Here is a 22,508-nt window from a genome sequence, read left to right on the forward strand (position 1 = left end):
TCCCTACCAATTGACAGGCTGGAGACGGAGGAGTCGCCCAAACAGCAACTTTGTAGTGGCATTGGTCATGCTATGATCTGAACCCATTCATTTGAAATGTCCTCCCAGTTTCTGCAGGCGGAACTCTTGAATTTGATTCAAGAGTCCAAAAGAAGGAATACCGACCTGCGAAATGTCCGTTTCCTCTTACCTAGACGAAGACGTATCATAAGTCCATAAGCTGACCTTATATGTAGGCTGCTGAAGAATCCCTTAATAGTCTAAAGGCTTTGCCTTCTACTTCTGAGGCTCAAACATCTGCTGGTATGTCGCTTCATTCTAAGTATCTTTCCGTATGAACGGTCTAGCTGAGTAGCCGAGAGACCTACTGCGCAAGCCAAAGTTTGTCGATCCATTCATCTTAGCCTGCCATAGTCACCATGCAAAGCTTGCCGGAATTGGTGTTATCAGTCTTCAGAGATTGGTTGCATCACGATCTTTACCCTCTGAGCGTTTAAAAGATGTCTTGGGTGGCCTTAAAGAAACAACAAATCTGAGTAAGTGACGACGAGTCTGCTGATATACATCACGGAACTGACACCATCAAGGCCTAGACATTCAGCTCAAAATATTGCAGTCTTTGCCCTCTCTGCTACAACATTATTCCAATGATCTCAGTGGGGAGCTCCTGGTGAGCACACTCGAGGTATGTGCGACGTTGCAGGCGAGCAAAACCCTTGCGGTTTCCAGTACAGCTGCGGCTACGTTACAGCAACTTGTGGTATCTACGTTTGAAAGAGTTTTCGTCGAAGACAGTTAGTATTCTGGTTTAAGACCCCAGACTTTCTGGAATCTCCTACTAACGACATTCAGAGACTCCTCCCGGTTCAATATCAACAAAAACAGTCATAGTTGACGGTAGTTCAGTCAACATAGGAACATTTGCCTATGATGCTTTACGGGTGAGCTCTACCCCCAAAGAACCTTTTGGTTCTTTTACTGACGTCTGACCTAGGTTTTGGACGATCTTTGCCGTCTTATAGACGAAGAGCAGTTGCAATTCCTGAGGATCAAATCGCTATCCCCAACATTTACCCTGGAGCTCATCGAGAGCATTCTGCTGAATAGTGGGCATCTATTCGTCAGCCACGCGGAACTAACACAGGTGCTACGAACTCGGCTTATGCCAATGACCGTTAGATTTTTATCAGAGAGGCACAGCTTTGCCCAGACAGTACGGATTTCTCGAATTCTCCTTGTGATATTTAAACGTCACATGTCTTTGTTGACAGCAGAGTGTGAAATGGCTCTCAGTTTGTTGACCCATTTACTTGAACCGGATGGAACTGCGCCCTGGAAACGTGTACTATGCATGGAAATATTCCGAGCGCTGTATGCTGAGCCAGGACTGGTTCGTCTCATTTATACTTTGTATGACGGATCAGAGGGAAGGAAAAATATTCTCCGGGACCATATGGCCGGGCTCGTTCGTTTGGCATCCGAAAAGCCCTCTCTGATCGGTGTCAGTACGCAATCTACCATACCTTCTCGGGCTGAGCACGTAAGGTCTGTTACAGAGGAACAAATCACCCTTGAAGTTGGCGGGGTCGCTGGTGTCATTGGGGCCACGGGGCAAGCCACGGAGAATGTGCCAGGGATCAGCAGTCAGTGGAGTGTGGTTCGCACGCCCTACATAGAACTGCTTGATAAAACCGATGCACCGCTTCCTCCAGAGACCTACATATATAGCCTGGTGCTCAACTGTATCGGTACTTTCGCCGAAGGCCTTGCGAAATTCATCCTTCCGCTGACGGTCCCTGACTTAAAACAAAAGCGAAGGAGCCGCATCACAAGCCCCGATAAGAGTGCCGCTGGGAAGGGCTCTCATGATCTGCAAAGGTCAGATTCCTGGAAAACTGGTCAGGGGATGAGTTCCAAAAAGTCGGCTATGCCTATCAATCCCCTAGACCTGGAATCTCATCCCCAAATTGCCGCAATCAGAACATGTGCGGCAGTTATTGAAAATTGCTGGCCTGCTGTACTTGCAGCATGCTCGACATTTTTGTATGCGTCTTTGGATGATGAGTTTTACCATAATCTCGTCAGGTCGTTCCAGAAATTGGCACATGTGGCCGGTCTGCTTAGACTGTCAGTCCCTCGAGATGCTTTCTTAACTACACTTGGAAAGGCCACCATGCCAGCTGATGCTGGAGGGCCCAAGTCCGCGGGTGCCACGAAAGCAGCCGTGACTGGTTCCCAGCACAACAACGCAGGAGAGAAGAAACGAAAGGGTCCCGATTCGTCCCTTGTTAGCTCTCCATTGTCTGCTGACTCCTCCAATACACATTCGGAGAGTCCTCCTGTGTCCCTCAGCACGAGGAATCTTCTATGCCTACGTGCCTTGCTTAACTTGGGCATTGCTTTGGGGCCTACCTTGGATCAGCCGGCCTGGTCTATCATGCTTCAGACCCTTCAGGACACTGATTTGCTAATGGGAATATCTTCCGTGTCTACAAAGTCAGGTTCTACCGTCAGCAGCTCAAACGAAGCTGCAACTGGCCTTAGTGCTGATGCTCTCAAGGCTAATTTTGGAACTGCGGTTATTGCTGTGCAAGCAGCCTCCACCAAGATGTTTGAGAGCACTAGCGACTATCCCAGTGGCTCTTTTCGAGAAGTTTTGCTAGCTCTACTGAGCCTTTCTGGATCAACTTGCCAAGTCGCTCAGCAAGATTTGTCTGAGAACCCCTCAACCTCTCCTCGTTCACCACAGTCTCTACAACGTACGGGGCAAATGCGCAAAACCACTCGCCGTGTATCACTCACTGTAGGGAAATCGAGAACGCAAGACGAAGAATTGAGGTTTGTTTTGGACAAAGCAAACGAGCTAGCCAGAGCAAATTTGGAGCGATTGTCATCTCTGGATGAGAATGACTGTAGTGCGTGGCAAGTCCTGACCGATAGTCTTATTTCCGGTGCAGCAAACGAAGATAATGGCCAAAGCCTTCGTCTCAAGGCCAGCGGAGTGCTTAACAATCTTATCTTCCAAACCATGCAACAGAGTGACGACGATGATGATTCTTCGCGAAATGCACGCCAGATGAGAAATCTCAAAACGCTCAAAGCGCAGATAAAATCGCTTTATAATGCAATTTCGCTTCGTCCTGGAACGCTTCCCGCTGCTGTGATAGAGATTCATGAACAAAGCCTTGACGTTCTGAAGAATATGCTAGAGCAGTACGCTGAGACATTTAGCGAAGTGTGGACTCTTGTTTTCGATCTCATATCTAGTGTCTTCGGGGATGCTCTACCGGAAGACGAAGTGGAAATGACCCCTGGAAGAAGGGGCAAACTGTCTCTCCTGGCGGACTCGCCTCGCCTCATTCGCGCCGCCTATAAATCTCTTCAGTTGGTGGCTTCGGATTTCCTCGCCCTGCTCCCACCCTCTTGCCGGTTGAACCTCGTGGATTCTTTCTCTAGCTTTGCTTCGCAGCAACAGGACTTCAATATCTCACTTACCACTACGTCATTCTTCTGGACTGTTTCCGATTTTCTTCAAGGCCAGATTGACCGATTTTCGATCGAGTCTCATGTCGATGCTTCTGTGAGCGAACAAACGCTTGCGACATTGGCCAAAGATGATGACCCTTCGGTATCTCGTAATTCTTTATGGCTATTGCTGCTGCTGCGAATTGTGGATCTCACAACAGATATCCGATCAGAAATTAGGAATAGTGCAGTTCATACGCTTTTGAGGATCTTTGATGCCTACGGTCAGCAGTTGTCGCCCAAAGCATGGCGTCTATGTCTGAATCGAGTCCTGTTTCAGATGGTTGAGGATATTGAAACCGAAATAGCCCAAGTGGTCGGAAACGGAAAGAGCGTGAGTTCCGACGAGCTCAAGCCATGGATTGAAACGACAGTCGTGATGATCAAAGGCTTCTCTGATTTAATCACAAACTTCTTCGAGTCGATTTTACAGGATGAGGAGTTTGACAGTTCTTGGGAAAGGCTTCTTCAATACTTCCAAACGCTCATTAACTTGCAGCTTTTGGAATTTAGTGAAGCGGTGTTTTCCAGCCTGTCAGGCATCCTTCTCAGAGTGCAATCTCCGAATGGTCTGAGCAAGAAAGCCCTTCACTCCACATGGTCATTATGGTTAGGCGGCCACCCTGCTAGCAAGGAAGATCTGCTGGACCTAGACTGTCCGAATCAAGAGGCAGCTTTGGCTTATCTCAGAACCTTCCAGCAAGTCTATCGCCTTTACAACAATGAGATGACGTGTGAGCACATTGAAAATGTTCTGCAACACTTGCGACTTCTTGCATGGAATTCTGTATCTCCTCGATATTCCCCCGACATCGATCGTCCATCAAGCTTGCAGGTGTTGATCATTGATTGCACAAAGACAATTTGTTTAGAAAAAGAAGACTCCCAGCCAGAAGTTCTACTGTGCCTTGCGGACTTTGTCGATTCTGCATTGACAAAATGGACACCAAGCAGCGATAGTCGAAGACCGTCGTTTGTGGCGTTCTCCAAGAGCGCAATCGACCTCCTCAACTGGTACATTTCCGAGTTTGGGATCAAAAAAGATATATTCGCAAACAGCTCTCTGTCTGTCACATTGGAGCACCTTGCGGCCCCCATTGCCCAGAAGTACAAATGGCAAGGGAAAGACCGCGAGCCCAATTTATGGCAAAAAGCGACGACAGCTTCGCTAAACATTCTCCAGGTGGTAATTCCCTATGTGGAAAAACAATATGAGACCTCAAAGGAGACAGAGATTTCGCGGTTCTGGGCGTGTGTGGTCGGTGTTGCACAAGGCATAGTCTCTGCCACGGGCCAACGGACCCTCCAGCTGTCCAAAGCCAACATTCTGGCGGACGAATCGTTCGACATTGCCGCCTTCCACAGGTTGAAGTCTTTTATAATCCCATCTCTCGGAGCATCTACGATCCAAGACACGATTCGTCGTGACTTTGCCTGTGCACTCTTTCATTCGTCATTCATCTATCCTTTACAACGATTTGACCTTCCTGGTGAATCTCTAGAAAAGGAGCCACTCCTGGGGTTGTACAATGTCCGACCAGGAAAGACCTTTGACCCTGCGCCCACATTACGTTCCAAGATGTCGTACGTTCTAATAGATACACTGTTCGAACTAGCGTCTGTCCCGTCAACTGAGGCGGCGCAGCGTGACGATGGCAACTCTGGACAGGATACCAGTACCGCAGAACATATTAGCCCCCGTGTTTTGCTAGCTCGATCCGTCTCTCCGTACCTCATTCTCCGTTGTGCTGTGTCTATGAAAGCTTACATAGCGGATCAACCTCTCCGTGGTCTTATGCCTCAGCCCACACCGGCGCGAAAAGCTCTCTTACACCTCCTTCACGGGATGGTGAAGCTGCAAAGTGAACCAACTGCAATCCCGGAGCCGCCTACAATCCACACGATGCCAATTTCACCAGAAAAATCAGCCACGGCCAACAACCACACGAAACATCTGGAGTGGATGTACCCGCTGGTGGTGAGAGCCGTGCAGGTCGCAGGCAAAGAGAGAGATGACGGTGAAGTCCTGCAAGCACTGGGCGAGATGCTACAGGGAGTTGGCCATTGCAGTATATAGCGTACTTTTGTTTTCTTTGTTCTTTTGGCGTAGGGAGTGACAGGTATAACGAACGCTGCAGTAGAATTACATTTGGTATTTCAGGCTAGCGGTCATGTCTTGATTTTACCCATGTACTATACCAACCAACCAACCATTCTCTAGATCTGGAACAATTAGGACCACCTAGGGGCCTGTAATAGGCCGGGATCTCAGCACATTCCCGAGACACGTAGACTGGTCTATTGCGAGGATAGATCATAGATAGGTATTTTGATACGGTCTGACGGTGATGCCTAATATCGGATACCTGCATCCTCATTGCTCACCGCAGTGTTGGTTGGAAATGGAATTTCGGTGCGAATAGACCTGTTCTTTCATTCTATCCCTACTGTCATGAGCATTAGGTCTAAAATCCTGGTTTTTTGCAGCCAGCACAATTACTCAAGTTGCAGGGAACAAGTCGTCCAGACATTCCATTACAGTAAACAGTTAGTACATACAGAAGAGCCTCAGTCTAGGAGACATCTACATAACATGGAGGTAATCAACAGAGCCGATAGTAATCAGAGAGAGAATGCCAGTTCATTTGTTAGAACAAGGCCAAGGGGGCAGTCCGACAATGATGATCGTGGTCAGAAACAGGGTATAGAACAGCGTCACGATGATGAAAGGAAAGCAAGAAAGCTTTAATATCTAGGAGAGATTTAAGCCGCTGGGGGTGGAACAGCCTGAGGTTGGGGTTGGGGTTGAGTTCGAGGTTGTTCTCTCCCGGGCCCTGCGGTGGCTGCACCCGGGAGTGGCTGCTGCTGTTGCTGCTGGTAGAGCTGCTGTTGCTGGATCAGCTGCTGCTGGGCGATCTGAGGAGTGGCGGCGATCTCGGGAGCTTGGCGGTAGAGGACGATTTCAGATTGCTTGAAGTAACGACGGGCATCTAGATGGTGAAGCAGAAGCGTAACGGTCAGTACAGCCAATACAACAAGCGTATTCAATCGAAACTTCCGGAATGCGCAAAATAACAAGCTGTTTCGAGAACAAAAAATACGGTGTGGAAACTGGGGTCGGTGGGGCCGCCACGCGAGGGCACTAAGACAGTCTGGGCCTAGCGTGGGGGTGACCGGCCGGGGGAGGTTTCGGAATCCCTTCAAGACTTCCGGCCCGATGGGCCACCGTTGAGGCAGTCAATAGCCGACGGGTATTGATACCAGGCCGTGGGATGCCGTGGGATGGTGGGATGTTTGGGGGGAAACGTGGAGTGCCTGACAATCGAGGCGGTGATGTATTGAAACATCACATCACATCCACTGCAAGAAATAGAGACAGCTGGTAATGCAGAGTTGACTTACCCTCGTCAATGAGAACCAGACTGAGATAATATCTTGTCGAGTACTTCTTGTTGACGTCCCGGAATGTGGGAGTCAAGTCAAAACCACCGAGGAACAGTCGGATGGGGATAGTTTCACCTGAGTTTGGTCAGCAAAGAACCCACCATGTCCAACGTTGCAGCCTAGGCTGTAAGCAAAGCTACAACTCAGCTATGACATACCTCGCGAAGGCGATCCATCCATGATCTGTTAAAAATAGTAAGTAACCACTTTTTCATTTATCGAGCAGGCAGAATATCCAAGCATACCTCAAACCGCACCAACGTCTCACTTTCATTATATTGATTCGGAGGCGAACCGGTCGTTTCACGTCTGATGATAGATAGTTCCATGTGCTTGATCTTGAGCCGCACAAGCAGGAAATAGATGCGCCCGACAATGACATCCTTGAGGTGATATTTGGACTTGGAGTACTCAAACTCAATGTGCAGACAGTCTTCGATTCCGACATCCATCTTGATGGGGCTGTTGCTCTCAGGCGGCATACGGTAGGAGTAGACCCAGAGGTCCTTCTCACGAATGACATCGGCCATGCGCCTCGATACCGTCACCCGGACAAAATACCGCAGTTTGACGTTGATGCCATTGTAGGATTCGTACTGTTTCTCGATGTTCTTGAAGTTGAATGGGAAGGTCTGCGGATGTTGCAGTTCGCCCGGAGCGGCGAGCTCTTGCACCAGGGAAAGGAATTCGTAGTGGTTACCGCGGTCGTAGAACATTTCTAGATGAGAACCATTGCGTCAGTTGATGCATTCCGTACACGCGCTGTATAGGCACAAGGCAGAAGAGTAAACAGAGAGCTTCATACCAATCGTGCCAATGAATTGCACCTTGATGCCCGTGTGCTCTAATCGCTTCCCATCCTTGGGTCTAACAGTCACGGCACCCTTGACGGACTCTCCATCCATGTAGAGAGGGACACGCTCGCGACGGCCCTTGTCGAGCTTGACGTCGACGGTCTGGCGTTCATCGCTGTCCTCGAGGACGACGTCAATGTCGACGGGGGTGGAGAAGAAAAGAGAAGTCATGATGGGCCAGGGATTGGAGGAGAATCGAAGATGGGTCTAGGCTTAATTCTCCGTGAGCTCGTTGAGGTATCAGATAATGAATCTGGCCATATCGCATAGGCAGCTCCGCCAACTCGACGTCAAGGCGGGATAAGCTGGCATGATGGATTACGTAACCACAGCACTTCCCCTCCTATCATGGAAGGAATCTCTTCAACTTCGACTTCAACTTTTGGAAATCAGTGTCGAATATATGCGGAATTGGAAATATTCCACATTTCGAAAGACAGTGTCGATGATCGTCTAGGTTGTCATTCTGAGCGATGATCAAAGCCAGTCAGACTGCCATATTACTTCATTTCTTGCCAGATGACCAGCTGCTCATATACGATGGCTATTCTATTCATTTCTCTATGATGATAGGATGGTCAGATCGCAGAAAAGTGATCATCTGATGAATGGGTATACCGGGTGCTATCCAAGTCATCGTTCAAATTCGGAAATTTATTTCCAGATAGGCTAATCACTTCAGTCTACTGATGGGCATGGGACGCTTTGAACGAGGAGATTATTTCCTCTTCAACACGATTCAGCAAGCCATTCCGACTTGATTCCTCGTCGATATTTATCCTGGAGTCATGATCTGTGACCCAGAACCGGAATTCGTTGAAGCATCTCGTACTCGTACTATTGAGACAGACCACCAAACAAGAGCCTGTATAAAGACAAGCCAGCAAGGCTGTCTGATCACGGGCTAGACAATGTCACATTATAAGTTAAAGCGGATAGCGCCGGGTTGCTACAGGAATAAGCAGTCACCGTCCATACGGAACGTTCAACCTGAGTTTCACAAGGGAGCTGGAATAGTTATCATTCGGCGAGGATGACCTTTGCTGGACAATCTGCAACAGAACGACGGGTTTCCCCGGATTCAATGACGCTTGGGCATCTGCGTGTCAGCCATGTTGCATCATGACGGCCAGGATGAAGGCCATCTTCAAGTTTCATCCAGCGATTGATAGGCAAATGGATGGCTACCCCTCATTCTGACCGGATAAAGGGTTCACCTGCTTATGACGGAAAAATTCCGGATCTAAAGGGATTGAGGCGATGAGGTTATGAGCGAATTGTTGGTACTTTAGTATTCGTCCCCCACGGGACCTGGAATCGGCAGTTTAAGGGAGAATCCGGGGAGTTGACAGGAAGAAGACAAAACTCCGTGGAGGAAGAAAAACATGGAGGGGGTCGGCATCAGAACAGGACGGACACCCGAGTCGGGATTGCATCAAGAGCTGAACCGTGATAGACGATCCTACCTGTACTTTCTGATATCTCCTGAAGGATGAATGCATAGTGCAGGATTACAATTACAGCGCAAATCCCAGGCGGACGGCATCTGATCCACTTCCGGATAGGGTTAGCGTGGGGGTGCAGCGGCTACTGGTATTGATGTACGGTATGTATCATTACCAAACATGATGTCATGTATTTACCTTACATTTACTATTCTTTAAGTACTTTACTTGTAGAGATGAAGGCAGAAATAAATAAGAATAGAAATAATAAAAGAGAGAATGTATTATACAATATGAAAGAAAGTAAATAGCCGAGTAGAATAGTAGGGAGGTATAAGAAGAATGCGTATCGTAATACAAGATCGATCTCCCACTAAACCAGACCGCCGGACTCATCCCTTTCGCGGTCTCTCTGTGTCCCCCACTCTCTCCTCGTCAATTCCCCCACTCGGCCCTGATGGTGATTTTATCTATAAGAGACTATTGAGCTCAATCCGATGTATTCTGTATCCAATGTGTGTCCAATAATAACTGTCTTGAATTGTTTGTCGGTTTGCCCGGTTTTCTTCAATCCGTCTTTTTCCCCAGCATGACCCACCGCCCCGAATTTTCATACTTAATCGGATTTGATCCCTTTCCTGAGTCCCCTAATCCGTAGATTCTCTTTTTAAATCTTTTTCTCTCTCTCTCTTCTCTTCTTATACATCCTCTGAATTGACGGTTCTGTCTACTCCGCCATTGTAGTTGGGTGAACCACTTCTCTCTCGTGTATCACTACAGCGTCATACCCGTTCCCTTCTTCGCCTTTTGCCTCTCACCTCATCTTCCTCCCTCCTTTCATCATGTTGTCTGCCGGGGAACGGCCTCAGCCGCCCATCAGTGCTGCGGTTGTCGATCCCACTCGCACACCCGTCAGCAAGGTCACCTTGGATGCTTCCACGTCTTCGATGTGGCCCGAGACGACCAAGGCGGAGAACCTTCAACACATCTGGGTTGTCACGGGCCCGGCCGGCTGTGGGAAAAGTACCGTTGGAAGAGGTCTACAGAAGCAGCTGGGCGTTCCTTTCCTCGAGGGTGATGATGTATGTATAGGATCCGCGTTCATCCATGTCAAAGATGCTAATGATGGCAGTTCCACCCTCACGCCAACAAGGAAAAGATGAGCAGCGGCACTCCCCTCACCGACGAAGACCGCTGGGACTGGCTCATCTCCCTGCGCAAGGCTGCCATCGAGGCCCTCTCTCCTTGCGAAGCCAACGGCTACCACCCCCCGCCTGGTGTCGTTGTCGCCTGTTCCGCCCTCAAGCAAAAGTACCGCGATGTCATGCGCGTTGCCGCCTACGGCTCCCCATCCGTCCAGATCCACTTCATCTACCTGCGCCTGGACGAGAGTATCCTGCTGCAGCGTGTCCAGCAGCGCAGCTCCCACTACATGAAGAGTTCAATGGTCCAGTCGCAGCTCCAGACCCTCGAAGAACCACAGGGTGAATGGGATGCGCTGACCGTCAACGTCCAAGGCAGCCAGGAACAAGTTCAGAGCAAGGTCATGGACCTGGTAGAAGCAAAGCTGGCTGAATATGAGTAGCCTGTCTTTTTTTTTTTCCCTGTTCTTTTCTGGTGTCTTATGGTGTTGGTGTTGGAAAACTTGGAACGACTCATGCTCTGGAAAGCGTGGCCTTTTTCGAAATATGGAGTTTGATCATTTGGTCGGTTTATCTTGGTTTTGGATACGTTTTTTTGTCTGTGTGATTGATACCCCCATGCTTAGGGGCAGAAATGGCATTTCTTCCTTGATCTTCATTATATCATCATTTTTTTGGTCATCCTTCGGAGTCGCTCCGATTAAAAAAATATATGACGTCATGCTCGAATGAGCACATTCTGTAACTTACATGCCATTTCTAGCCCTTACAATATACCAAATCATCTATCTATCTATTCAATTATCTACTTTATAGCTATATGCTGTCTTATGGATCATCCGGTTAGAACCAGTTCAATGAACTTATACATGACTCGACTAATCATGTGACAAAGAACAAAGCCCTATCTATACCCCAACACAAAATATATCTCCTTAACCAAGTCAAATTCACATGTCGCTGTCAATATCTTATGCTCTCCAAAGATATCCAATGGCAATATACTCATCGACAGAAAACAAGGTTAACTTATCAACAAAAAATGCAACAATATCCGAGTGGACAGACTTCAACCATCCAATAACAAAACTCATTACAAGAATTGGGTTAAGACAACCAATCTTGAACCAAGAGAGGAGATACTCCAGCTGTGTCTGATATGATCTTCTCTTAATATATTAGGAAACTCCCAAGACAGCCAGCAAGAGATCAACCACCCAGAAAAAAATAAAACAAAAAGCTCACCCCGACCAGTCCTCCTTCCTATGAGGTGGAAGACTAGTCTATCAGGGCTACGGAATCCTAGCAGTAGGGATTTACTCTGTGAACACCCGCTGCGACTCAATCCGGAAATTGGAGAGCCACAGCTGGGTTCGAACGCCCAGGACTTCTGTTTTGGGCAGAGGGCATGCTGCTGTCTTTTTTAGGAAAGAAAGAACAGCAGCATGACCACTCGACCACAGGCCCTGGGCTGGTTGGGGGAAGGGGCGGATGTGAATGGTAAGGTTGCCTGATTGGGAAGGTAGGTTATAGGGCTACTCCAGTCTTGACGGGTTTCATTCTAGGCTTTACCTATTCATTACTCTCTATCAACTACTGTGCATGCAGAGTAAGATGTTTAGATTGGAGATGTTCAGTACATAGTACATAGAAGCATCATGCATCTGAAACATAGCCATCGAGATATCGAAACATTGAGATATCCATCGCATGCTTAATCAATCTTCGCTCCATCATGCCCTTGATCTTCCTTCAAGACAAACACCAAAGACACATGTCAAAACAGAAAAGATTGAATCGCTACAATAATCCCAATCCCTTATTAAGCTCCAGCCTGATCAGCGCTAGCATCACCATCGTTTTCAGCATCTCCAGCACCTTCGGCACCGCCCTGTCCGTCCTGCTCATCCTTTTCCTCTTTGTCGTCTCGGATAATCGGGATATATTGCTCACTGATCGGGTCATACTCCATATCCGGCTGGCGTTTACCGAAAACTTTGATCCAGCTTTCCAATTTTTCCCGTGCTTCGCTGTTAAGCAAATCAAGAGATTCATCTCCAGGGATTAGCTGAATCAGGCGATGCATCGGGTCCGGGTCCGTGATGCTGGCCAGAATCTGACTGTTGTACGCATTGGGGCCCACAGAAACAGGTGGCGGCGTTGATTTATGATGCATATAGTAGAAGAGCTTCACGTTCGTACCGAATGCAATGATCACCAGACAACCCTGTAGGCCACGATACATTCCCTGGATCTGCTTCAATTGTTCCCTGTTGGAGAAGCTCTCTACGGCGTATCGCTGCACCTTCTCCCACTCCTCGGGTGATTCATCCTGGGAGCAACGAACCCACGCTTGAATCTCGCCGCATGTAATGGGTTCTATTTTCAGCTGGCGATATCTCGGAGGAAGGAGACAGCGATAGGAGGCAGTACTGAGACTAAGGAAACCGGATTTATCTTTCCCAACAAGCAATTCAATCAGGTATTTGCCCCAGGCTTTTTCAACTAGCCCCGGATATGCATACTCGGGGAGTTTGAAAATTAGGCCTTCGGTATCTCGAGCACTACTCCAGTAGTATCCTTCTCTATGCAATGTTAGACTTGATTCCAATAATAAAGACCGGCGAATGAATTAAACTTACCGAACTGGACGGTTCTTTTTGTTTAGATAGCTAGTATCCTTCTGTGGAATACCTGGCAAGTTCAAATTCACAGAGCTCATGAGAGACATTCGATTGGCATCGGCAACCCCAACAACAGGATTCAGGGTGAACGCGGGATCGTGCATTCCGTAGTCCAAATCGTAATCTGGAACACCATAGCCGCACGTTGAATGAAATATTTCTCCTGTGTGCCGATTCTCAAACACGAACTCTTCAGTGTTCTCGGGGCTCATTCCAACTATCTCATAATCGTTGTTCGGCCGATACTTGCGGTAGCTCATCTCCCGGCAGCAGGGTGAAATCTTGGCGAGATTGTTATAGGTTTGTGTGTCGGAGAATTGCATAATGGCAGTCATTATCTCGTTGGGGAGCTTGTGGGATTTTGCGCCTGCGAGACGTTGATCTGTGGCCACATCAAAGAAATTCATCATAGCGACGAAGCCCCCACGCTCTTTTTTTAGTATGGCTTCCTTTCTCAATTGCTCGGGGTTCTTTTCATCATCGTCAACTTCATAGTACACGTATTCCTCATCTGATTCGTCGTCACTTTCGTCGTCATTCTCGTCAGGGTTGTAGTCCTCGTCATCCGAATCGTCTTCATCATCTTCGCTTTCATGTTCGTTATTCAAATCAAGAGAAGGATACTCATTGCCAGGGTTCTCTTCATCGGTATTGGAAATGAGTGGCGTAGGGTCAGACGATATGCTACTGTCTTGGGTAGATTCCAGATTTCTGGAACGGGGTCCTTCTGAGTATCGAGAGTTCTTGTCATCAAAATAGAATAAGGTCATCAAAGGCGATCTTTGAACATGCACTTTTCCGTCCTTGTCCACATGAACCTGAATTAGCACAAAGTCCAGGATCGAGAAGACCATGGCGTGAAAGTGTTTCAGCCCTTGATCAAGACCCGAATCGACTACCGTGGCTACTGATGCTTCTTCGAGATCGACCAAGTCAAGCCTAGAAGCCAGGTACACGAGGACATTCCCAAACCAATACATTGTGCTTTGGGGTGCCGAGCCAGATTCTACTCCAGGAAGATGGCTTTCACGCAGAAATCTGGGAAGCAGCTTTTGTTGGTTGTGGCCAAGTCTTTCTTCTGGAATTAGGAAGTAGCCTTCAGACAGGTAGTTTCTGTCAAGCACATCTGGGCATTCGAAAGCGACCTCCCCTGTTGCAAGAGAGAGTATAGCGAAAGCAATCTCTCTGAATGAGAAATCTTCAGGCTTCCACCCACTGGCAGATCTATCCAAAACGTCCCCATAGATCTTTCGGGTAGCCCAATAAGTGAACATCAAGAATTTCTGACGGGGGGCACGTTCAGCATTAATACCAGCCTTTGGAGAGACCACCTCAATACTGAGCTCGCTGTATCTAGCTTTGGCTTTGTTGTCAACATTGGGCTCATAGGTAATAGTGCCTATTATGTCCGAGGGGGTGTCTTGGTGGAGTACTCTGCGTCTGCGATTGTCCACACTGAGGTATTTAATCCAGACTTCCTCGCGGGGTATCTTGGACAGCTTGAAGGTGGCACCATCGTCAATAATTAGAACCTCCCGATCGAGATCGATGGTGTAAGTAAATTCAATGAACAAGTTGAGGGTATTACCCTCCATGGTCTGTGTCGGGGGACATTCAAGTCGGTCATCGACTGCTAGATAGCACTTGGCATATTCTTCGCATGCTGAAATGTCACGGCTCTCCTGGCCAACTTCGACAGCTACAGGAAGGTGTTTTTCTTCGAATTGCAGAGCAAGATCAGAGTATGCTTTTCGCATTAACTTCAGCCATTCTAAGGAAGGGTTGTCAGTGGAAGATTAAAGCTTCAAAGTAGCTACTGTACTGACCTCGATATTTCTCTGGATCCTCGGGTATCTCAGCAACAATCGCCTCTCCAAGCCCTTCAGGGTAACTGTCGTATTGGTTGTAGTAGACAAAGTATCTACCACGGCAGCGGATAAAGACAAGCCCTCTGGTTCCCATTTTGAACCTCGAATGACCGGAATACGATCAAGGTCAGAATGGGGAAAAGTTAAGATGCGAAGTCTCAGGAGAGAAATGTATTGGAGAAAAGTGAAGAGGGGTGGAGGGGTCAGTGAATAAAGGGGGGTTGTTGACAACGACAAGGCTGGTGGAAGACCGCCTAGGCAACAGGGGGCTGGCGATACGCGCAGTCAAAGAAACTGAGCTATCAACCTGCAGAGCTGAAAAAATTTTATTGGCCTAGCATAGACCAAGGTGAGGATATATGTAGTGACGAACTGAATTTCGGATGGGAAACTGCAGGTTGATATGTATGTCCATCTGCTTTCTACAGTACTATACACTAGAGATTATAGGTTAGTAGGATATTCTTTTTAGCTGGAGATCACGAGGATATAAAGAAAGGATATGAATCAAAGGTCTATGCATCTTTTAGAAGGATCTTCATCCCCTTCATAATGATCTATATCAACTATTTTAGGTTCAATAGCATAAGTTCTGGCGATTCGATGCAATCCCGGATTCTGCTGGCCATTCGAGCCATGGTCGCCCCATCCACCACTCTATGGTCTGCACTCCAACTGAAATTCACCAGCTCTCCCTTCGTGACCTGCCCGGCATCATCGAAAATAGGCACTGTTCTTGACCTTCCGATTCCTAGAATCGCAACCTCCGTGGGTACAAGAACTGGTCCAACATAAGTTCCTCCAATATTACCAATATTAGAAACAGTGATTGTGCCACCACTGAGATCAGCAGGAGTAAGCTTCCCCTCTTTTCCAAGTGCGCTCAAACGAGAGACCTCAGATGCAACATCTAGGATCGAGCGGTTTGCAACGTCTTTGATGTTTGGTACAATCAAGCCCTGCGGAGTATCCATTGCCACTCCGATATTATGCTTTGGCCGCATGATGAGCTTCGGTTTGTTAGGGTCGCTCGTGTCAACCTTGGCATTCAAGAGAGGATACTCGCTCAGAGCAAGAGAAACAGCCTTAATAACGAAAGAAAGGAAGGTGATCTTTATAGGATCTTTAGGGTCGTTGGCCAGTCTCTTTCTCATAGCGGTGAGAGTATCAATCTTAAGCTCATCGGCGTAGAGGAAATGAGGAATATTGAGTGACTTGGTCATTATCTTGAACATCTGGGACTGGATTGGTGTTAGGTTGACGGCCGTTTCTGTTTGGGGCGTTTCAGAAACTGCAGACTGTTCTGCAACACCCGAATCTCGCATCGCGATGAACCGGTTGACGTCTTCTTTAAGGACCCTTCCATCTTTTCCGGTTCCCTTGACATCAAGAATGTTGACCTTGTGAATCTTAAGTAGTCCACGGACCGCCGGGGTAGCGAGCGAAGCATATCTTGATTTTGGGGCATCCCTAGTCTCTGATACGGGCTCCGGGATCGGCGTTTGTTGCGTCGTTTGAGTATCTACAGGAGCGGGAGTAGACTGGACCGGTTCCGCTTGGGGTTCGGGTTTCGGTGAATCATCTGGATATTTCGCATCGTCTACCTCAATGTCACATAGGGCCTGTGAAAATAGACTATGTGTTAGCATATAAGACCTACAAAGGAGTGGCAAGGATAGACTACTTACCTTTCCTGTTGGGACAGTGTCATCTGCCTGGAAGTGAAGCTTCTTAACAACGCCTTCATATCTCGATGTAATCTAGATGCATCGATTAGCATCATGGTTTAACGGACAGGACATGAATCAATTGACTGACATCATCGACCGCCTTATCCGATTGATATTGACAAAGAGGTTTCCATTCCTCGATATGAGCCCCCTCTTCGACATACCACTGGATGATCTGGACTTCCATGATACCTAAGAAAGGAACAAGCGAATAAGTAGATGTCGAGGAAGAAAAGAAGATAAGCAATGACTTACCCTCGCCAACATCCTTCAAAACCTGAGACTTGATTCCCCACAAAGATGGAGCAGCGTGGAATCCTCGGCGAGGAATCGTCGACAGTACTGTAGAAGTAATTGGGAGGACTGTCCTCGGCCTGCATGGCGACTTGAGAGCCCGGGATATGCTTCCACCGAAACGAAGGATACTCATCTTCAATCTCTCTATTCAGAATCAAAGAAATGAAAAACAAAAACGTCTTGTCCGAAAAAAGCCATCACAAGTGGCATCCTGAATGATTATTATGGCAGAGTATCTCCGCAACCCTGCCTTGCATCGCCGACGATAACCGACGACAGCGTCACACCACGTGATCTACTCCGCATTTTCGATAATGGGGGGATCCGGGCCGTTTTGGTTCCGGTCAGTGTTAGCAACAGGTGCATTAAGAGAAATCATTTATATGGCACGTGGATAGGGTTGGTTCATTAAGCTACTGACATCCGCTGTTCTTTGGCAAGATGATGTCCACGTTAAGTCAAGCTGCAACGGAGCTCCATAGATGACAGGTAGCTTATGTGTGAGTATATACTTAGAACATTTCCATCTTCAGTAATCCAAGCTGCCATTTATCTATTAATCCTAGGTATTGCTCATATCTGCTTGCATCTGGATTCTGGAAGCTATCAGCCACTATAAAGCCGATCCCTCGATTTATATGGCGGTGCATCTCTGATCGTCATGGCATTACGTACTCCGCTAATTCTGCCATTGGCCAATGAGCATGCTCTCCATGACCCAATCAGCCCCTGAGCTTCGCTGGAGCGAGCAAAGATTGAACCTGATTGGACCAAATTCAATTTACAGCCGGGGCCCCTGGGGGTCTGAGTGGCGATGCTCATTGGCTGTCTACCCGTGACATGGCATCCAGACCAATCAATGATGTTCCTTCGTGGCTGCCTCGGTGCCTCAGGGCTGAGGTTGCGATGGAGGAGCGCATTTGTTGATCTTCGAATTGTGCCTCGCTGTTCTTCCTGCACCACCGCTGACAAGATATTCAGAATCTGCGCTATACATACACATATAACATCATGGTGGCCGAACGTTTGACCTTCCGAAACCTTACCTCGACGCCAATTACCTTAAAGAGCCTCGAGCGGTTTCGCGCACCAGGCAATGGCATCACCCGAGTTTTGTCCAATATCTCTTGCACCAGTGACCATTCTGGTGACGAGCCCTTTACACACGAGGAGGTCAATTTCCATGCTGAGCCCTTCAAAACTATCGAGACGGAGCTCCCCGCGTTCATGGACTCGGAGAAGGAGCGATTGCGCTGGACCTTCGAGGTCGAGAGGGAGCAATACCAGATCAACACACCCGTGTCGGCGAGTGAATCGGCCACTATGAAGGCATTAAGCGACGAGCCTCGTTTCCAATTCACCTGCATCTTCCTGAGAGATGAGTCCTACTTGACCATTTTCTCGTCCGCTCATCTGAATGCGTGGATGGGCGAACTGAACGATAACACTTTGCTCTCCTCTCTTTCAATCCCTGGCACGCACAACTCTCCAACCTGCCATCTGGCCCCTCCTTCAGTCCGCTGCCAGTCTGTCAGTCCTCGGGAGCAATTGCGCAATGGGGTTCGGTTCTTTGATATCCGTGTACAGCCCCAACACCCCGAGAACCCGGACCGTGACGAACTGGTCTTGGTACACGGTGTTTTCCCAATTTCTTTCACTGGGAGCAAATACTTCAAGGACTTGATGAACGAGGTGGACGGGTTCCTCGAACACAACCCCACTGAAACACTCATCATCTCATTGAAACGCGAAGGTCCCGGAGAGCACAGCGACGAGCAGCTGAGTCGCATCATGCGCGATCACTACGCGATCCCCGAAAGCCGGTGGTATACAGAGCCTAAGATCCCAACCGTAGGCGAAGTCCGCGGCAAGGTTGTTCTCATTCGTCGGTTCCACATCGAAGAACGACTGAAGCACGAGCATGGAGACAGGGGCTGGGGCATTGATGCTGGCGACTGGGCGGACAATTGCGCCCATGCAGTCTGCCCGAGTGGTCAGGTCTGCATCCAGGATTTCTACGAGGTCCTGGAGACAAACACTATCGAGAAGAAAATTCAATACGTCACGGAACAGTGCCACCGCTCCAGTGAGACATGCTACCCATTTGGCATTCTCCCAGACCCCGATGCTACCAGAGCGCATCCCTTTTATATCAACTTCCTCAGCGCCAGTAATTTCTGGAAGTATGGAACCTGGCCCGAGAAGATTGCGGCCAAGTTGAACCCGGCGACTGTGGATTATCTCTGTCGGAAACATAGTGAAAAGGACGGTGACTGGTCTACTGGTATCCTGGTCACGGATTGGGTCGGACACGATGGCGATTGGGACCTCGTGCGGTGCATCGTGGGCATGAATTCCAAACTGAGATTGAGACAAATGGGATACGAGGAGTCCTGAGCTACGAGTTTGAAAAGAGTTAGTCCTCTGTCTATTATATGCCTCATGATAGTATCCGCTTCTGAAAAAGCATTTCGAATATAACATGACAATCTTTAATTTCTCCTTTTGAAAATATACAACTATTCTTATCAGCCAAAGCCCGGTAGATAACAGAAATGGAAAAGCATATTATTGTACATGGAGAGCCAGGGTGACCCCACAAAGTCATTACGACTCGTTCTTCTCTTCGGGGCCCTTTTGCTCCTCCTCGAGAACACTCCGTCTGCTTTCCAATGTGAGGTACAGACTCTTTCCAGCACCCTCCAAAGCACTTGTGATGCCAGATCCCATGCTCTGCAACGCGGTGACCAACTGGGATCGCAAGCCATCCATACCACCCTCGATGCTGCCAACCCACTTTGTTTGGTCGACATCAAACACATTGCCGTCCACACGTGCGGCGAGAAGATCGAGCTTCTTCAGACCGTTTTGAACGGGCAGCTCATGCCATCCGGGGTTGGCTCTGCGGGTCGGCTGGGGGAAACCGGCTGCCTTGGGGGCAAGGACTGTCAAGGCGGCCTTCATGTGTTCCGGAGAGACTTGAGGGATCGAAAGTACAGCCAACGGGCCAACCAAGAGCGTTGATAGTTCGTGCTTGCCCTTCATGTGCTGCACAGCATCGTGGGCCGCACGCGACAGGTCATGGGTCAGGGTCGGGTCGTCTCTCGAGCCAGAGACCGGGGGAAGTTCTGCGGAAGTCTGAGTAACCGGGTCGACGGCACGGGGAGGCTGTCCAGCGGCCAAAGCACCCTGATCAGGGCGGAAATACTCGACGATACGCAGCGCAACTTCGAAGATGCTGGTCTGGATGATTTGCACCTTGATATGGGGAGCAAGGGGCGGAAGATCCCGTCCTTCCGAAGCGATCTTCTCGTCAACCTTCTGCATAGCCTGGCTCAGCTCCCGACGAATACCAGCCCATTCCACAGACTGGAGGTTATTGTGCTGAAGGAACACCATAAGAGGTGTAGTGCGAATGAGGGAGGTGTATTGCCGCAGAAGTTGAGACCGTCGGTATTCGGGATTGCGATGGGACGGAGGCTGGGTGGGAGAATGTCTGGAAATCGGGGGAGGAGAAGTCGTCATCTGCTCTACTGAGGGTGCAGGTGTCGTGGCTGTGGCAGCAGTACTCGCACACCTGCTGGAGACAGAGATCTCATATTGGCAGAGGAGTCTTTGCCGTCGGAACGACTGAGAAATGCGTCCAGCGGACGAGAGTCGTAACCTAGGAGGCATGATGTGGCAATATTGAAACCAAGCAATTGCAATTGAAAAAGGAAGGAGCCCCTGGATAATGCAAGATCGAAAAACCAGCCCCAAAACGCCGAGATTGGTGATGTTCGACGATGATGTTCAAGGCACGCGGAAGAGAGCAAAAGAAATCCGTTGTTGAATTCCCAAAGAGGAATGGCCGTGTAGCCCGGGCGGTGGCTTTCTGCCATCATCGGCATTGGATGGTGACTCGATTCTGGGATTGAGGTGACACAAGTAGCAATACTGGAAACTTTGTTCTTTTTACCCCCTATTCTTTGTATTGTATAAATACATTGAAGGTCTTCTGAGTTCTCCTGTATCTCAATTGACCCAAAGTTGAACAATATGACTTCCCATCCTCTTGATCTCCAGCCGGGGCAAGTCTCCATTTCGCCCCTCCTCAAGCAGCTTGCCTACCCCGCGAACGAAATTCCCGTGAGCGCATTGGAAATCGCCTCAGCATTCGCCTTGATTTTCGAAGACAAACTCTCTGCTATTCAAACTGCAGCTCTATTGACGCTCCTGCACTCCACTGGAAAAGATCGCGAAGCAGATGTGATTGCACAATGTTCCAGTCGCATGAGAGACGCCGCTTCGCAAATCGAAAAAGGTCCTCTGGAACAGGCCGTCAAGTCTCGTGGAAAGAAGGAAGGCAATTACAATGGTGGTCTTGTGAGTTTACTTCCAAAAACTAGTGAACTATTTTTCTGATATGTTGTCTCTTCTCAGTGTGACATTGTCGGAACCGGCGGAGATTCGCATTCTACATTCAATGTTTCGACAACAGCCTCGATCATCGCGTCCCCACTCCTCATGATGGCTAAGCATGGAAACCGTGCCCAGACCTCCTTCTCTGGATCTGCTGACGTCCTCAATGCCGTTGCACCGGTGCCCCCGAAAATTTCCGCGCTCAACGCTGAGAACATCACCAAGGTGTACGAAGCGACCAACTATGCGTTCCTATTCGCTCCCAATTTCCACCAGGCTATGATGTACGCCAATCCAGTGCGCCGGGGTCTGGGTCTCCGAACAATCTTCAACCTCATGGGGCCGCTTGCCAACCCTCTTGACTGGGCCCTGGAGGCACGAGTAGTTGGTGTCGCGTACCAGAGTCTTGGGCCAGTCTTTGTTGAGGCAATCAAACAACTTGGTGCGAAAAAGGCTCTCGTCGTTTGTGGTGAGGAAGATATGGATGAAATCAGTTGCGCAGGCAAGACCAACTGTTGGAGGCTTTCCGAGTACCCCAATCCCGCATACCAAGAATCAGGAAATGACAACGAAGACGACACACCACGCACCCTGGTCAAGGTGGACACTTTCCAACTTCACCCATCAGATTTCGGCCTACCTACTCACCCTCTCACTGAGGTGTTCGGAAGAAAGATGCCCCAAGACAATGCTGCTAAGTTGATGAGCATTTTGCGTAACGAATTGCCCCGGGATGACCCAATCCTGGACTTTGTGGTCATGAACGTGGCTGCTCTCCTGGTAACTTCAGGGATCTGCGAGTCTGAAACCAGCAACATGGGCCCTGAGGATGATGGTAAAGTCATCACTGAGCGTGGACCTGGTGGTGGACGCTGGAAGGAAGGTGCTCGCCGTGCACGATGGGCAATCGAAAGTCGCTCGTCACTCAAGTCCTTCGAAGATTTCATTGAAGTCACAAACAAACTTTAATAGGGTGTTCTTGGGCATTGGAAATTTATTATCTTGTTATCTTCTTGGTTTTATTTCGGTCACTTCAGGCCGCCAAATTTTTGTTGCACAACTATTTTCCAGGGTGGCTTAGGATAGATAGATTTTTGTTATGGAGAAATGAATGCTTC

General features: G+C 48.6%; 8 protein-coding genes across 8 annotated transcripts; 4 read left to right on the forward strand and 4 right to left on the reverse strand.

Annotated features, from left to right (window-relative positions):
* Window positions 1-28: 28 nt before the first annotated feature.
* ASPWEDRAFT_123511 (putative endosomal peripheral membrane protein (Mon2)) lies at window positions 29-5,801 on the forward strand. Its single transcript, XM_040829176.1, has 6 exons — window positions 29-174; window positions 237-307; window positions 361-536; window positions 588-794; window positions 853-941; window positions 995-5,801. The coding sequence occupies exons 1-6, from the start codon at window positions 97-99 to the stop codon at window positions 5,600-5,602; spliced, it is 5,229 nt and encodes a 1,742-aa protein (XP_040694202.1). The 5' UTR covers window positions 29-96; the 3' UTR covers window positions 5,603-5,801.
* Window positions 5,802-6,288: 487 nt separating this feature from the next.
* On the reverse strand, window positions 6,289-7,994 carry ASPWEDRAFT_47332 (vacuolar protein sorting-associated protein 26; the record flags this gene model as incomplete). The annotated part of the gene is made up of 5 exons (XM_040836947.1): window positions 6,289-6,515; window positions 6,928-7,044; window positions 7,128-7,152; window positions 7,215-7,687; window positions 7,775-7,994. 5 exons carry the CDS (start codon window positions 7,992-7,994, stop codon window positions 6,289-6,291), a joined length of 1,062 nt encoding a protein of 353 aa, XP_040694203.1.
* A 2,116-nt stretch (window positions 7,995-10,110) lies between these two features.
* Window positions 10,111-10,853, forward strand: ASPWEDRAFT_100230 (gluconokinase; the record flags this gene model as incomplete). Its single annotated transcript, XM_040827288.1, has 2 exons — window positions 10,111-10,350; window positions 10,401-10,853. 2 exons carry the CDS (start codon window positions 10,111-10,113, stop codon window positions 10,851-10,853), a joined length of 693 nt encoding a protein of 230 aa, XP_040694204.1.
* Window positions 10,854-11,887: 1,034 nt separating this feature from the next.
* Window positions 11,888-15,297, reverse strand: ASPWEDRAFT_123520 (uncharacterized protein). The gene is made up of 3 exons (XM_040829177.1): window positions 14,921-15,297; window positions 13,053-14,865; window positions 11,888-12,995 (listed from the first exon to the last, which is right to left on the reverse strand). Exons 1-3 carry the CDS (start codon window positions 15,054-15,056, stop codon window positions 12,233-12,235), a joined length of 2,712 nt encoding a protein of 903 aa, XP_040694205.1. The 5' UTR covers window positions 15,057-15,297; the 3' UTR covers window positions 11,888-12,232.
* Window positions 15,298-15,528: 231 nt separating this feature from the next.
* Window positions 15,529-17,122, reverse strand: ASPWEDRAFT_99273 (putative 2-oxo acid dehydrogenases acyltransferase; the record flags this gene model as incomplete). Its single annotated transcript, XM_040839654.1, has 4 exons — window positions 15,529-16,584; window positions 16,651-16,722; window positions 16,781-16,884; window positions 16,948-17,122. 4 exons carry the CDS (start codon window positions 17,120-17,122, stop codon window positions 15,529-15,531), a joined length of 1,407 nt encoding a protein of 468 aa, XP_040694206.1.
* Window positions 17,123-17,285: 163 nt separating this feature from the next.
* ASPWEDRAFT_219267 (phosphatidylinositol-specific phospholipase C) lies at window positions 17,286-19,491 on the forward strand. The gene is made up of 2 exons (XM_040832298.1): window positions 17,286-17,489; window positions 17,971-19,491. The coding sequence occupies exons 1-2, from the start codon at window positions 17,472-17,474 to the stop codon at window positions 19,384-19,386; spliced, it is 1,434 nt and encodes a 477-aa protein (XP_040694207.1). The 5' UTR covers window positions 17,286-17,471; the 3' UTR covers window positions 19,387-19,491.
* Window positions 19,492-19,596: 105 nt separating this feature from the next.
* ASPWEDRAFT_22700 (mitochondrial 54S ribosomal protein uL10m) lies at window positions 19,597-20,664 on the reverse strand (the record flags this gene model as incomplete). The annotated part of the gene is made up of 1 exon (XM_040832370.1): window positions 19,597-20,664. One exon carries the CDS (start codon window positions 20,662-20,664, stop codon window positions 19,597-19,599), a length of 1,068 nt encoding a protein of 355 aa, XP_040694208.1.
* Window positions 20,665-21,027: 363 nt separating this feature from the next.
* Window positions 21,028-22,359, forward strand: ASPWEDRAFT_22701 (anthranilate phosphoribosyltransferase; the record flags this gene model as incomplete). The annotated part of the gene is made up of 2 exons (XM_040832371.1): window positions 21,028-21,354; window positions 21,412-22,359. 2 exons carry the CDS (start codon window positions 21,028-21,030, stop codon window positions 22,357-22,359), a joined length of 1,275 nt encoding a protein of 424 aa, XP_040694209.1.
* Between the last annotated feature and the right edge of the window lie 149 nt (window positions 22,360-22,508).

The sequence above is a fragment of the Aspergillus wentii genome, assembly GCF_001890725.1.
Source record: "Aspergillus wentii DTO 134E9 unplaced genomic scaffold ASPWEscaffold_1, whole genome shotgun sequence".
Classification (NCBI taxonomy): Eukaryota; Fungi; Ascomycota; class Eurotiomycetes; order Eurotiales; family Aspergillaceae; genus Aspergillus; species Aspergillus wentii.